At 53.8% G+C, this 11,978-nt stretch overlaps 1 protein-coding gene across 2 annotated transcripts; it reads left to right on the plus strand.

Annotated features, from left to right (window-relative positions):
* The first annotated feature begins 3,679 nt into the window (after positions 1–3,679).
* TSC22D3 (TSC22 domain family member 3) lies at positions 3,680–11,181 on the plus strand. 2 transcript variants are annotated; one of them, XM_058197086.1, is made up of 3 exons: positions 3,680–4,161; positions 9,724–9,775; positions 10,195–11,181. In XM_058197086.1, the coding sequence occupies exons 1-3, from the start codon at positions 3,869–3,871 to the stop codon at positions 10,441–10,443; spliced, it is 594 nt and encodes a 197-aa protein (XP_058053069.1). In that variant the 5' UTR covers positions 3,680–3,868; the 3' UTR covers positions 10,444–11,181. The 2 variants fall into 2 exon arrangements, with proteins under 2 accessions (XP_058053069.1, XP_058053070.1); XM_058197087.1 differs by lacking the exon at positions 3,680–4,161 and adding an exon at positions 7,367–9,630.
* Positions 11,182–11,978: the final 797 nt, after the last annotated feature.

An 11,978-nucleotide genomic window follows, 5' to 3' on the forward strand; every position in this document is an offset into this window, starting at 1 on the left:
TGGGTGAAAGCTCCAACCTAGAAGAGAGGAATAGTTTTCCAACAGTGAAATCAGCTGACCTCCAGGGTTTACGGTTGCTCCATCACTGGTCAGCCATTCGGCTGGGACGATACCAGAGGTCTCCTCCAGCTCTGATTTTGTTTATTTTTTTATTTACTTGTATTTGTCAAACATAACAGTATATATGCATGAAATAACCATACAAATTGAATACAATGAAAGGGAACATTAGGACAGGAACGGTAGGCATGCTGGTGCTCTTATGCACGCCCTTAGAGACCTTTTAGGAATGGGGTGAGGTCAATAGTAGATAGTCTTTGGTTGAAGCTTTGGGGATTTTGGGAAGAGACCACAGAGTCAGGTAGTGCATTCTAGGCATTAACAACTCTGTTACTGAAGTCATATTTTCTACAATCAAGATTGGAGCGGTTCACATTAAGTTTAAATCTATTGTGTGCTCATGTATTGTTGCGATTGAAGCTGAAGTAGTCTTCGACAAGAAAGATATTGTAGCAGATGATTTTATGAGTTATACTCAGGTCATGCTGAAGGCGGCGGAATTCTAAATTTTCTAAACCCAGGATTTCAAGTCTGGTGGCATAAGGTATTTTGTTGTGATCAGAGGAGTGGAGAACTCTTCTTGTAAAATATTTCTGGACACACTCAATTATATTAATGTCCGAAATGAGGTATGGGTTCCAGACAGGCAAGCTCTATTCGAGAATTGGTCTAGCAAATGTTTTGTATGCTCTGGTTAGTAGTATAATCTTTCTGGAGAAGAAGCTATGCAAGATTAAGTTTACAACTCTTAAAGCCTTTTTTGCAATGTAGTTGCAGTGGGCTTTGGCACTTAGATTATTTGATATAAATGTCTATAGACTTGGCTTGTAACTCTCTTTAACCCTGGGCTAGAGGAAGCGCTCGTTCCCTTCTCAGAAGGGGACCTGCTTCTGCATGCAAAGTGTCCAGAACAAAAGTTAAAGGAGTGGTTTTATTTCAGATCTCACCTGGCTTGTTTTCTGCATTTGAGAAAGCTGCATCAGCAAAGGAAGATGAGCCCCACCCCTCTTGGTCCTGCCTGTCTGCACTGCTGCCCCCTGGTGGCCATGAAAGGCAGCTCAGCAAGGCAGAGAACAATATCTACATAAATCGTAAGGATACAAGCAACAAAGTTACAGACATTCAGTCATAAGTGGAAGGAGGTGAGTGATGGGAACGATGAGAAGAGTAATAGTAGTGCAGACTTAGTCAATAGTTTGACAGTGTTGAGGGAATTATTTGTTTAGCAGAGTGATGGCGTTCGGGAAAAAGCTGTTCTTGTGTCTAGTAGTTCTGGTGTGCAGTGCTCTGTAGTGTCGTTTTGAGGGTAGGAGTTGAAACAGTTTATGTCCAGGATGTGAGGGGTTTGTAAATATTTTCACAAACCTCTTTTTGACTCGTGCACTATACAGGTCCTCAATGGAAGGCAGATTGGTAGCCATTGTTTTTTCTGCAGTTCTAATTATCCTCTGAAGCAGGGGTGAAATGTTCCCGGTTCAGACCAGATCACCTGATCCAGTAGCAATCTTGGCTGGTGGTCAGAGAACCTGTAGCAATCGTGGTGCGAGGCTCTGCCCACCAGCCCGGCTGTCATTACTTCCTGGTTTTAACCAGGAAGTAATGTGTTTTGTACCCTCTGCGTATGCACAGAAAGGTTTTGTTCATGTGCAGAGGGTGTGCACGTGCATGTGATCCACACAGCGAGTGAAGCAAGCACGTGCACTTCAGAACCAGTAAAGAAGGTAAGTAGATTTCACACCTGCTCTGAAGTCTGTGTCTGTCTTGTTGGGTTGCAGAACCAAACCAGACAGTTATAGAGGTGCAGATGACAGACTCAATAATTCCTCTGTAGAACTGGATCAGCAGCTCCTTGAGCAGTTTGAGCTTACTGAGTTGGCGCAGAAAGAACATTCTTTGTTGTCCTTTTTTGATGATGTTTTTGATGTTAGCTGTCCATTTTAGATCTTGCGATATGATAGAACCTAGAAATTTAAAGGTTTCTACTGTTGATACTGTGTTGTCCAGTATTGTGAGAGGTGGAAATATGGAAGTCTACCACCATTTCTACGGTTTTGAGTGTGTTCAGTTCCAGATTGTTTCGGTCGCACCACAAGGCTAGTCATTCGACCTCTTGTCTATATGCGGATTCGTCATTGTCTCGAATGAGACCAATCACTGTTGTGTCATCTGCGAACTTCAGTAGCTTAACAGATGGATCGTTGGAGATGCAGTCATTGGTGTACAGAGAGAATAGAAGTGGGGAGAGCACACAGCCTTGGGGTGGAGGCTGTGCTAATTGTACAGGTGTCTGATGTGATCTGCTTAGCTTCACCTGCTGCTTCCTGTTTGTTAGTTACCCAGGTCCTCCCCAAGTTCCTCTAGAAATTACAATTTAACAGATAAAAACTATCTGAGAATAAAAAGAAAAAATAGGTGGAGAAAACAGGACAGGAGAGGAAAAAGGAAACATAAAGAAGTAACTTCCCCGTTGTCACAAATATAAACAATTTTGGTAACATAATCTTCTCTTAAAATACAGCAAATCCTTCCTTCCCATTCTCATCTCTTAATCATAAACAGAACCCTAATACATTATTCCTGGTAGAGCAAAAGTCCATTAAAGGTTAGCAGAGATAACTACGTATCTATTTTTTATAAATCCAGTAGGGAAACATTATCCAAATCACTCTGTTATTCATATGTCCCTTTTAATTATTAACACCTCACGTCAATCAGCGTGATGATAAACACGTTTTCTTTGGAACCCTGAGGGTGGGACGGCAAAGGCCCAGGCTGGGAGAGGGGCGACTCCCCAGGGCTGCCTTTGACCTGCCAGCTGCAGTTTGGGCAAGGGAACCAGGGTGGGACTCGGGGCTTGAGGGCCCCCTGCTGGACATGGAGGAAGCAGCCGGGAGCCAGGAAAGCAGGGCTAGGGAGGACCCCACGAAAGCCAAGGGCAAAATGCTGCCCCCAAAGCAGAACCCGTCGCAGGGGCTTCTGCGCCCCAGGTGTCCCAGCCTTCACCTTAGAAGAAGAGGAAGAGGCCGTAGGCATCTCCCGTGAAGTCTGACATCGCCCTGCTCTCCGGGTCACTGGACGTGATGTCGAAGTTTACATGGCGGGCGGGGGGGATACTCTGAAGCATATCCAAGCATGTGGGCTGCGGTGCCTCCCCTCCCCTCGCCGTGACCACAGGACAGGGGAGCCTTCCCAAGGGTTCCTTGCTTGCTTGGGGCCCCGCGCCCATCCGCTCTTCCCAGCTCACAACCGTGAGCTCTCCTCTCCTCTCCTGAACCTGCCGGGCGGGCACCAGGTTTGAAAGCAACCGCGGACCAGTTGAGAGGGGAGAGGCCAGAGGCCCGGCTGGCCAACCGAGGCTTCGCAGCCGCCCGCAAGCAGGCGCACCGGAGAGCCGCCCCGCCGGGACCGGCGGGAACAGGCGGAGCGCGCGCCTCTTCCCCCCTCCCGCCGCTGTGGAGGCTCCACCCTGGAGCCCGAGCTTGTGTCGGCTGGAGGCGCCCGGGGGAGGCGACCGAGCAACGCTGCCCAATCCGGGCCAGCTCCGAAGGAAGGGGGTGGACCGGGAGGCGAAGGGAGGCAAAAAGGGGGGCCGCCTGCCGAGCAGTCCGGAGAGGAAAGCGAAGGCGAGCGCAGCGGGAGGGGTGAAGTCCCGACCGATCCAGCGAGGAACCAAGGCCGCGGGGCAGAGAGCTCCTGGCCAGAAGGGAGGGCAGCAGCGACCCAAGGGCCTGCCTGTCCCCGAGCGCCGCCGAAGCTGCCTCAGCCACCTTTCCGCGCCGCCAGCTTCGGCCTCCTGGCCGGGACCGGAATGTCGAGCTCCTCTCTGAAGGACCGCCGCTCGCCGGTGGGGCTGGACTGTTGCAGCTGCTGCCTGGACCTGGCCAACGGCCCCCTCGGCTACAACGGCAACCTGAGCCCCCTCTCCCAGCTGCGCGAGCAACTGGCGTGCGAGAGCCTCGGTGCCGCGTCGGAGCTGAGGCGCCTCATGCGGCAGGATTCCCTGGAGCCGGTGGTGCGCGACCCCCGCTACCTCCTCAGTCGCGGGATCTGCAACCGGAACATCGACCAGACGCTGCTCTCCATCCTGCTCTTCTTCCACAGGTAGGGAGGTGGGGGCCACGGGACGGCTGCCGGACAGGGGATTCCGGGGGAAGCGGCGGGTGGTGGTGGTGAGGCTGTTTGCCTAGGGGGAAGGGCCGATCGCAAATGGGGTGGGGGGAGAACCCTGCAGACCTCTGTCTCCTTTCTGGCGGCTTCCTCGCTGGGACCGGGACCCTTCCCTGCTCAGGACGTCTCCCTGCTCCCTTGCCCTGAAAAGGCAGCAGAGTCCTGGGTGAAAGGGAACGCACAGGGCCGGCATTGGCGGGGCTCTGGGCCTACCATCCGTGGGCAGCCACAGGCGCTGAGAAGAACCCGGTTTCCCCATTTCTATCGGCTGGTGCAAGGGGAAGAAATGGCCTGATGATCCCCCCCAACACGGCAGCTTAAGTGACCATCCAAGCTGCTGGATCCTGGCAGGTGCCCGAGAGGACTTTGCCCTGGGAGCGCCTGTGGCTGACCAGACAGTCCCGCCTTCGGCGTCATTTCAGAGGAGTGGGCGGGGCCGCTTTCCCAAGAAAAAGGGCATCTCTGTAGGTCCTGTGTTGGTTGCCTGCTGTGGGGAAGACAAGTCTCCTCGTGACAGGGTGTGCCCGGCGGGCCGGGCGAGGCTCTCTCCCTCTGGCCTTGGAAGAGGCTCCAGTCTGGGTGCTGGCAGGAGCAGATCCTTCCTCTGGGTAAAGGAAACGACAGAGGACAGGCTCCAGTCCGGATGCCCCTCTGCCTCAAGCACGCCACCAATTGGGAGTCAGCCTGCCTCAACCCGCAGGGCAACTGAGACCTATCAGGTGTTTCCTCTGAGAGCTGATGCATCGTCCCCCCCACCATTGATGGCATGGGCTGGCCAGGGATCGTGCTGGCAGGTGGCACGATCAAAGTCCTGGGATGAGCATGTCAGTCAGCAGTTGTGCTTGTTTGTGTGGGGACCACTCATATCAGCTGCTCAGGTGAGGAGGGGCTCTCCTGGTTCCTCTGCTTTACCCGAGAAGATCCTGGCAACTTTTCCTCCCAAATGTGCAACCAAAGGGATTGGGACCTGGGCAGGAAAACATACCCCTCCCCCTTTTGCTTGCATGCAAGGGAGAAGGTCCATGCTGCAAGGCCACAAAGAGGGAAGGGCTGCCAATTCTGAAGAGACCCAGCTCTTCTCAGACCCTCAGGCCAGAAGTGCAGCACCTGGTTTCATTGACTGTATCATCAAGCTTGGCTGCCTTAATTCCCTGCTCAGCCTTCCAAGCAGTGCTTAGGGAAATTTGGCCAGAACATACGGTTCAGTTTCAGAGGCTTAGAACTTGTCCTCTGCTGCTTTGGTGGCAACTCCTGACTGGACTCTTTTGACACCACTGAAGTACCACTGAGGACAACAACTACTAGTCACATTAGCAGCTTCCAGCTTTCAAGAGATGTCCTGGGTCTGAATTTGATCAAAGGGAGATGGGGAGTTGGAGATGGCCAGAGGCTTTGCAGTCGGGGAGTGCAGGAAAAGCCAAACTCTGGGGTGGAAGTTCCGTGGCTGATGGTTAGAAAGGACAGTCGCTTCAGAGGGAGGGATGTGTTGGGAGCATTGAGTTTTCCTATCCTGTTTTCTTGGTCAAAGACTAGAGGGATGGCAGATGTGAGATGGGCTGATGTGATGTAGGTATTGGCATAATGGGTATAGCAACTTTTGGGGAAGGCAACGGTGGCCTTAACTGGTACCTGGCTGAAGACAATTGGACTTCTACATGGGAAAATACGTGGTAGTAACAGGCCATCTGCATTGCTTCTTTTGCTGGGCACCCAATGGGAAGACACACCTCCCAGGTTCCCTCTCCATTCTGCTTTCTTGGCTGGACTGTGCTGGGAGGGGCGATAAGCACCACAACCAGGCCCCCATTATTCCAGAGGGACAGGGCTCAGCAGGATCCCCTCAGCTGAATGAAGAGCGTTTCACCGTGGTACCTACAAAGGAGCTGGCAGGTTTAACTGAAACAGTTAACCCACATGGAATGAATGGGACCAGCGGTGCCAAAGAAGGAACCACTCAGCTGCTGAGCCATTAGGGTCTCTACCCAGGAGCCGGTCTCGTGTTCATCATCTATTCACCCCTAAAGGCTCCGAAATGGAGGTTCATTGAAATGGGAATGCTGATTCCACATGGAGCCCAAAGATGCCCACATGAATTTCAAGGGGGAGCAAAAACAGCAAGAGCTTCATGCCTTTAGATACGTGCATGGAAGCATGGAGCCATGTGTGGATACGAGAGGCCTTGGGCACAGGGAGTGGAGGCTTAAGTCAAGCAGAAGCAGAAGAGAATGCTGGGCACTTCCTAGGGAAGAAACTGGGATGGCCCAGGATTTGGGGAGGAGAGTGAGGTCAGCCAAAAATAGCACAGAAAAGTAGTTCTTACAAATCTTGGCTTGTTGCAAAAGGCTTGGGGGGGGGGGGCATTCTCCTCAGACCCTTTCCCTGGGCTTGGCACGTTTCCAACAACAGTGACCCACAACTCTCAATGCTGCTACTGCTCTGTCCCCAGGGAAGCTGGCAACCTCTAGGCCTGCAGCTGCCTGGGCAGGGGGCCATTTCTCTTTGCTCCCCAGGAGCAACCCCCCCCCATGCTCTCCTTATTTCACAGCTAGTTTAATGGGTCACCAGATAGAGTGGACAAGGGGGGGCGGCAGCTTCTAAGGGAGTTTTTCCCACACCACAAATTCTGCATTGTGATATGATCCAGAATGAGCAGCTTATCAAAACATGGGGCGCTCTTCTGCATAAGCCAGTTATGGGCCCCAAAGAGTAGCTGAAAGTCAGGGAATGCTGATCCGATTCAGAAAGTGGATTCACATTCATATCATATCATAGCTTGCCAATCAGAAAAGATGATCTGGCTTAGTATATGATGTGAATGTGAATCCACTCTGAATCAGATCAGCATTCCCTGACTTTCAATCACGTTTTGATAAGCTTCTCATCCTGGATCATATCACTATGCAGAATTTGTGGTGTGGGAAGCTGCCCCCCTCCTTTGTCCACTCTATCTGGTGGCCCACTAAACTGGCTGTGAAATAAGGAGAGCATGGGGGGGGGTGCTCCTGGGGAGCAAAGAGAAATGGCCCCCTGCCCAGGCAGCTGGTAGACCTAGTGGTTGCCAGCTTCCCTGGGGACAGAGCAGTAGGAGCATTGCGAGTTGTGGGTCACTGTTGTTGGAAACATGTGCCAAGCCCAGGAAAAGGGTCTGAGGAAAATGCCAGCATGCATTCTGTATGTGAATGCAGAAATCAGTGAGGCTGCTGGAGCAGAGAGGCAGAGCCCCCCTCTCTCCTGGGACCTCTTTCCTCCCCAGCCTTTGCATTTTCCCTTCAAGAACTCTCATGAAGGGGCTGCTGGCCTCCTCCAGAGATGCCCATCCCCGCCCTGAAGCTGCACAGATCTTCCAGGCACTAGGAAGGAGGGTACCTGGGGGCTGCAGAAACCCACCAGCCAAAATGTGCTGGTGCTAACACATCCATGTGTATTCAAGTGGTACCAATAAAAACAGGATAGGGGTGTAGCATAGTGTGCAGGTTTCCGTGTAGATAACAACACCTGGGAAGACCAGGCTTTCAGTGCCGATTTGAAAGCAAACCTTTAAGATTACAACTTTGCTGACAACACAGCGGAGGTCAGTCAGCAGCTCCCGTTCAGCGGTTTAGCAATGGGGCAGCATATGTGTTCCCTCTATGCCCCTCTGAGCAATTTTTCCCCTTTCAAAGAGTCTCATTTTCCATTCTTGGAAGGAACAGGGACTCCCCCGCCCCACCTCCCACTGAGGGAATAGCTTCCTTTTAGGCAACCTAGTTGCAGGGTCCTCGACAAAGATAGTGGGACTGCTGCCCCCTTAATAGCCTGAACAGTGTGGGGGTGGAAGGGAATCCCTTCTGGTTCCCAGGCTGTGGAGTCAGGGAGCACAAGGCAGCCATGTGCTGCATGCCCCGCCCAGGCCATGTGCTGGCGTGCCAGTAAGCCCAGAACTGGGAGTTCTGCCAAGGCCTCCACCAAAGGGAGTGGCCACCAAGCAGCTGGAAATGGAGCCCGCCAGCAAGTCCTCGCTCTGAGACAAGCGGAGGAAGAGAGGCTGGTTTGATAGAGGTTGGCACAGCCGCTGCTTCCCCGGGAAACCCACCTCGCCCTCCCATCTCCCTGGAGCTGCTGTCTCCTCCAGCCACTGGCTGGATCCTGAACAGCATTCCCCTTTACTGTCAGAGGGCACCCAGCACAGATGCCCAGCAAGGGGTTCTGCCCTGCAGAGAACTCTGCGCACGGGCCTTGGTCTGTTCACTGCCACCACAAGTCCTCTTGCTGCCTGCAGGGAAGACCTTCTTTTGGGGAGCAGCACTGGTGGAAAAGGGAGGGGGGCGCTCTCTTCCTATAGGGAGAAGCGGGAGGGCGCGCACAGGGAATGGCCGCCAGGGGTCCCCCTCACGCGGTTAGAGAGCCGCTACTTGGCTCACCTCCGGCCTTGCCAAGTAGCAACAACAACATGTTTGGGTGGCTTCTTACATAACTGCCAACCACGACCTAGTTCCGCGCTGCGCTTGGCCAATACTTTACATTTCTGACTCGGCCTCCGTTTTTGCAACGCCTTCACTAGTAGCCAAGGCAGGTTAAAGGGGGGCAGTGCAAGAGTTTGGCAAGGGTTTGGCAAGAGGTCGAACGTGGGAATCCGGGGGATGAGGAGGTGGCAAGTTGCCCTGTGGATAAGCGGGTCTTCACTTTGCCGGAGAAGATGAAAGCGGCGTTGTCCCGCATGTCTCCTGCAGCCCCGGAACTTGCCCCCGAGTCCCCAGCGGGAGGAGGGATCGGATGAAGCTCTCCTGCGCCCCCGACCTGAAAAGGAAGCTATCCACTTTCACGGCCGGCGTCCTGGACAAAGGACCAGCGGGTCCCGGTCTGGAGCCGCAGAAATGGAAAAAGTGAAGCGCTGCTTCAGCCTACGTCGCGGGGAGCCCAGTGCCAGCAGGGTCTTCAACCTGGTGCCCTTTAGATGCTTTGGCCTTACTTCCACAATTTGCAGCCACCCCCGCTGCGCCTTCGGCCCCGGGACTGCAGCTCCTTCGCGGCTGATGCAGCTGGAAATTGCTGAGCGTCTCGCCTGAGGCTCGCAAACGCAGGGCGCGGCTCGACCGGCTGGATTACGCCGAACCTTCCGGGCGCAGCTGCGCGAGGTCCCGGGAGGAGGGGCGTGGCCTTATTTGCATAGCACGCTGAGACCATGTGACGTCTCGAGAGCCTCACTTTATAAGGCGGGCGTGAGCCGAAATAGCCGCAGCCCTTTCTCGTAGTGGTGTTGTGTTTCTTCTTCTTTCGGGCTCTCTGTGTGCTCGGCCCAGCAATGAGTACAGGCGTCTACCCGCTGCCAATGGAGGTGGCTGTCTACCAGCTGCACAACTTCTCCATCTCTTTCTTCTCCTCCTTACTGGGGGGAGACGTGGTCTCGGTCAAACTAGACAACAGGTAGAGGAGCTGGCGGGCTGGGGAAGAGGGTGAGCCGGGCAGCCCCGCCTGTCTCGGATACTTACGGCGACTCTGTTCTCTTGTTTCTTGCAGTGCGTCCGGGGCCAGCGTGGTCGCCATCGACAACAAGATCGAGCAGGCCATGGTGAGTGTCTCGGGGGCGACGCGCCTTGGCCCGCCGCCCACGGGCTGCGCTGCGGCACTGGCTGGCGGAGAGGAGGCGAGGGAACGCCGAAAGAAACAGCCGGACCAGGGGCTGCAGCTCCGCAGGGAGAATTCAACGGAGCAGCTGCGGGGAACCTTTCAGTTTCCGGGGGCGGGGGGCGGGCGGGCTTCGGGGGTTAATTTTAGGCTAGCGAGAGGAGACGGGCCTACCCTCTTCCCGGAGGGCGGCAGACGCTTTCGCGGGCGCGCGCTCTGATGCAAGAACCCAGGTTCTTTCGGGAGGACTTAAGCAGCGAAAGCTGCCGGCCGCTCAGCCCTTTGTCTGGCTGCGGTGGGCGGAACTCGCGCGGAAGCTGCAGTTCTGTTTACTCACAGGGACTTTGTTCCTCTTCTTTCCAGGATTTGGTCAAGAATCACCTGATGTATGCGGTGCGGGAGGAGGTGGAGGTACTCAAGGAGCAGATCAAGGAGCTGGCCGAGAAGAACTCCCGCCTGGAACGGGAGAACAGCTTGCTGAAGAACCTGGCCAGCCCTGAGCAGCTGCAGAAGTTCCGCTCCCACTTGCCCCTGGAGGGTCCAGTGGCCCCTGAGAAGAAGAGCCAAGGGTCAGCTGCCCCAGCCCAACACAGGGTGGGCTCTGCGGTGTAAGGTGGCTCTGTCCATGGGGTGGGCAGAGCCACAGAACTGTTTCAACTTGATCTCCAAGCAAACGTGGTTTCCTTGCATCTCCTTTGGAGGACTCCAGAGGGGGCCTGATGGGGCCCTTCACCTACGGCCCCTTCCTTGGGTTGGCCAGAGACTCTCCTGAGAAAAAGGAGCAAGGCTGCATTGGAGTTGCTATGGGCACATGGCTGCTCCGCCTGCAGGAGACCCGGGTTTGCCTCCCCATGAGCACCCCTAGAGAAGAGAGACTGCTAAAGGGGGTGGCAAAGACGTTTAGAAGAATCCAATTGGAGGTTTTCTTCAAGTCTCAGAGAAAAGGCAGCCCCCACCTCTCCTGGGATAGGAACAAAAGCAGCTGGTGGGCTGGCAAGGATTCCCCCTTGTACTTCATTAGCCCTTCCATGCCAAGATCCAGACATCTGTGTACAGCACCCACAAGTGGACAAGTGGGGTGCTGCCAAGATGCAGACTAGAATGAGGACTGTAAGCCAGAGGGGAGAGGCTTCTCCTGCTGTGGTTTGTCCACTGACTTGTATACTGACAACAGCCTCCCCTGTGGGGGGGACTTTATCGATGTTCCCTGCAGCCCCTGGATCTGTTGATGAGGACCGAAGAGGAGGTGGCTAAGGGGCTCTCACATACCCCCTGGGGGGGAAGCTTGCTTATGTAGTGCACTCTGAGGATGGGTGCATAGTGAGATAATGCAATAAATTTTGTTGTACACATCTGTCTAATCAGTCTTCTTTCCCAAGGGGAGGGGAGATGCAGAAATGTATAGTGGACATTAGCAGTGGGACCAAGCATAGGAGGGCTGTGGAATTGGAGTAATAGAAGCATCACTTGGGAAAGACATCCCAATTTCTCAATCTCTTCCCCCCATCCAGCTTTGTATGTCTGGGAAGAAGGCGGGGCAGTTTCTCCAGTGACTAGGAGAATCTCCAAGGTCCTGATTAGGTTGCAGCTTGCTCATAATCCATTTGAAAACCTTGTGTGTTTGTGTGTGCATGTACACTGAACACATTTTGATGGCTGGCTCAGAGCAGCCACCTTTCAGCATTAATACAAAAAGCTGTATTCATGGAAATAGCTGATTAATGTGATTGTAGTTTGTTCAACCCAATTTTGGCTTGTTCAGTGGAATCCTAAATTAGCCACAGGGCTGAATATGTGCCACTATAAAGCTGCTGCAACCAGCCACCTGCCATTTTGGATTGGGTGAGGTAGAACCCTGACAGTAACCGGATCATCATCATTGCCCCAAGCTAAGCTGCCCCCCTCACTCCCTGCAAAAAACATAATGGGGCTTCCCAGGACAATCAAAGATGCCTCTGATCTTGGTCACATAGCTGTGTTGAAGGGTAATTGAGCTAAGGAGCAGAGGCCAGGGTCCTGTAGGCTCGAGGGCTTACATACAGCCCAACTCTGCTGCCATGAAAACAGCCAGCCAGGTTGCTATGGAGCACATGAATGCTTGCACATAGATCTTTGCCAGCTGCAAAAGCACTTTTCTCACAAAAGAC

Source organism: Ahaetulla prasina, chromosome 11 (assembly GCF_028640845.1).
Source record: "Ahaetulla prasina isolate Xishuangbanna chromosome 11, ASM2864084v1, whole genome shotgun sequence".
Taxonomy (NCBI): Eukaryota; Metazoa; Chordata; class Lepidosauria; order Squamata; family Colubridae; genus Ahaetulla; species Ahaetulla prasina.

Coding starts and splice junctions, on each gene's coding strand:
- TSC22D3 (XM_058197086.1), top strand. CDS start 3,869: ATGTCGAGCTCCTCTCTGAAGGACCGCCGCTCGCCGGTGGGGCTGGAC. Junction 4,162..9,723: donor ATCCTGCTCTTCTTCCACAG/GTAGGGAGGTGG, acceptor TGTTTCTTGCAG/TGCGTCCGGGGCCAGCGTGG. Junction 9,776..10,194: donor ACAAGATCGAGCAGGCCATG/GTGAGTGTCTCG, acceptor TCTTCTTTCCAG/GATTTGGTCAAGAATCACCT.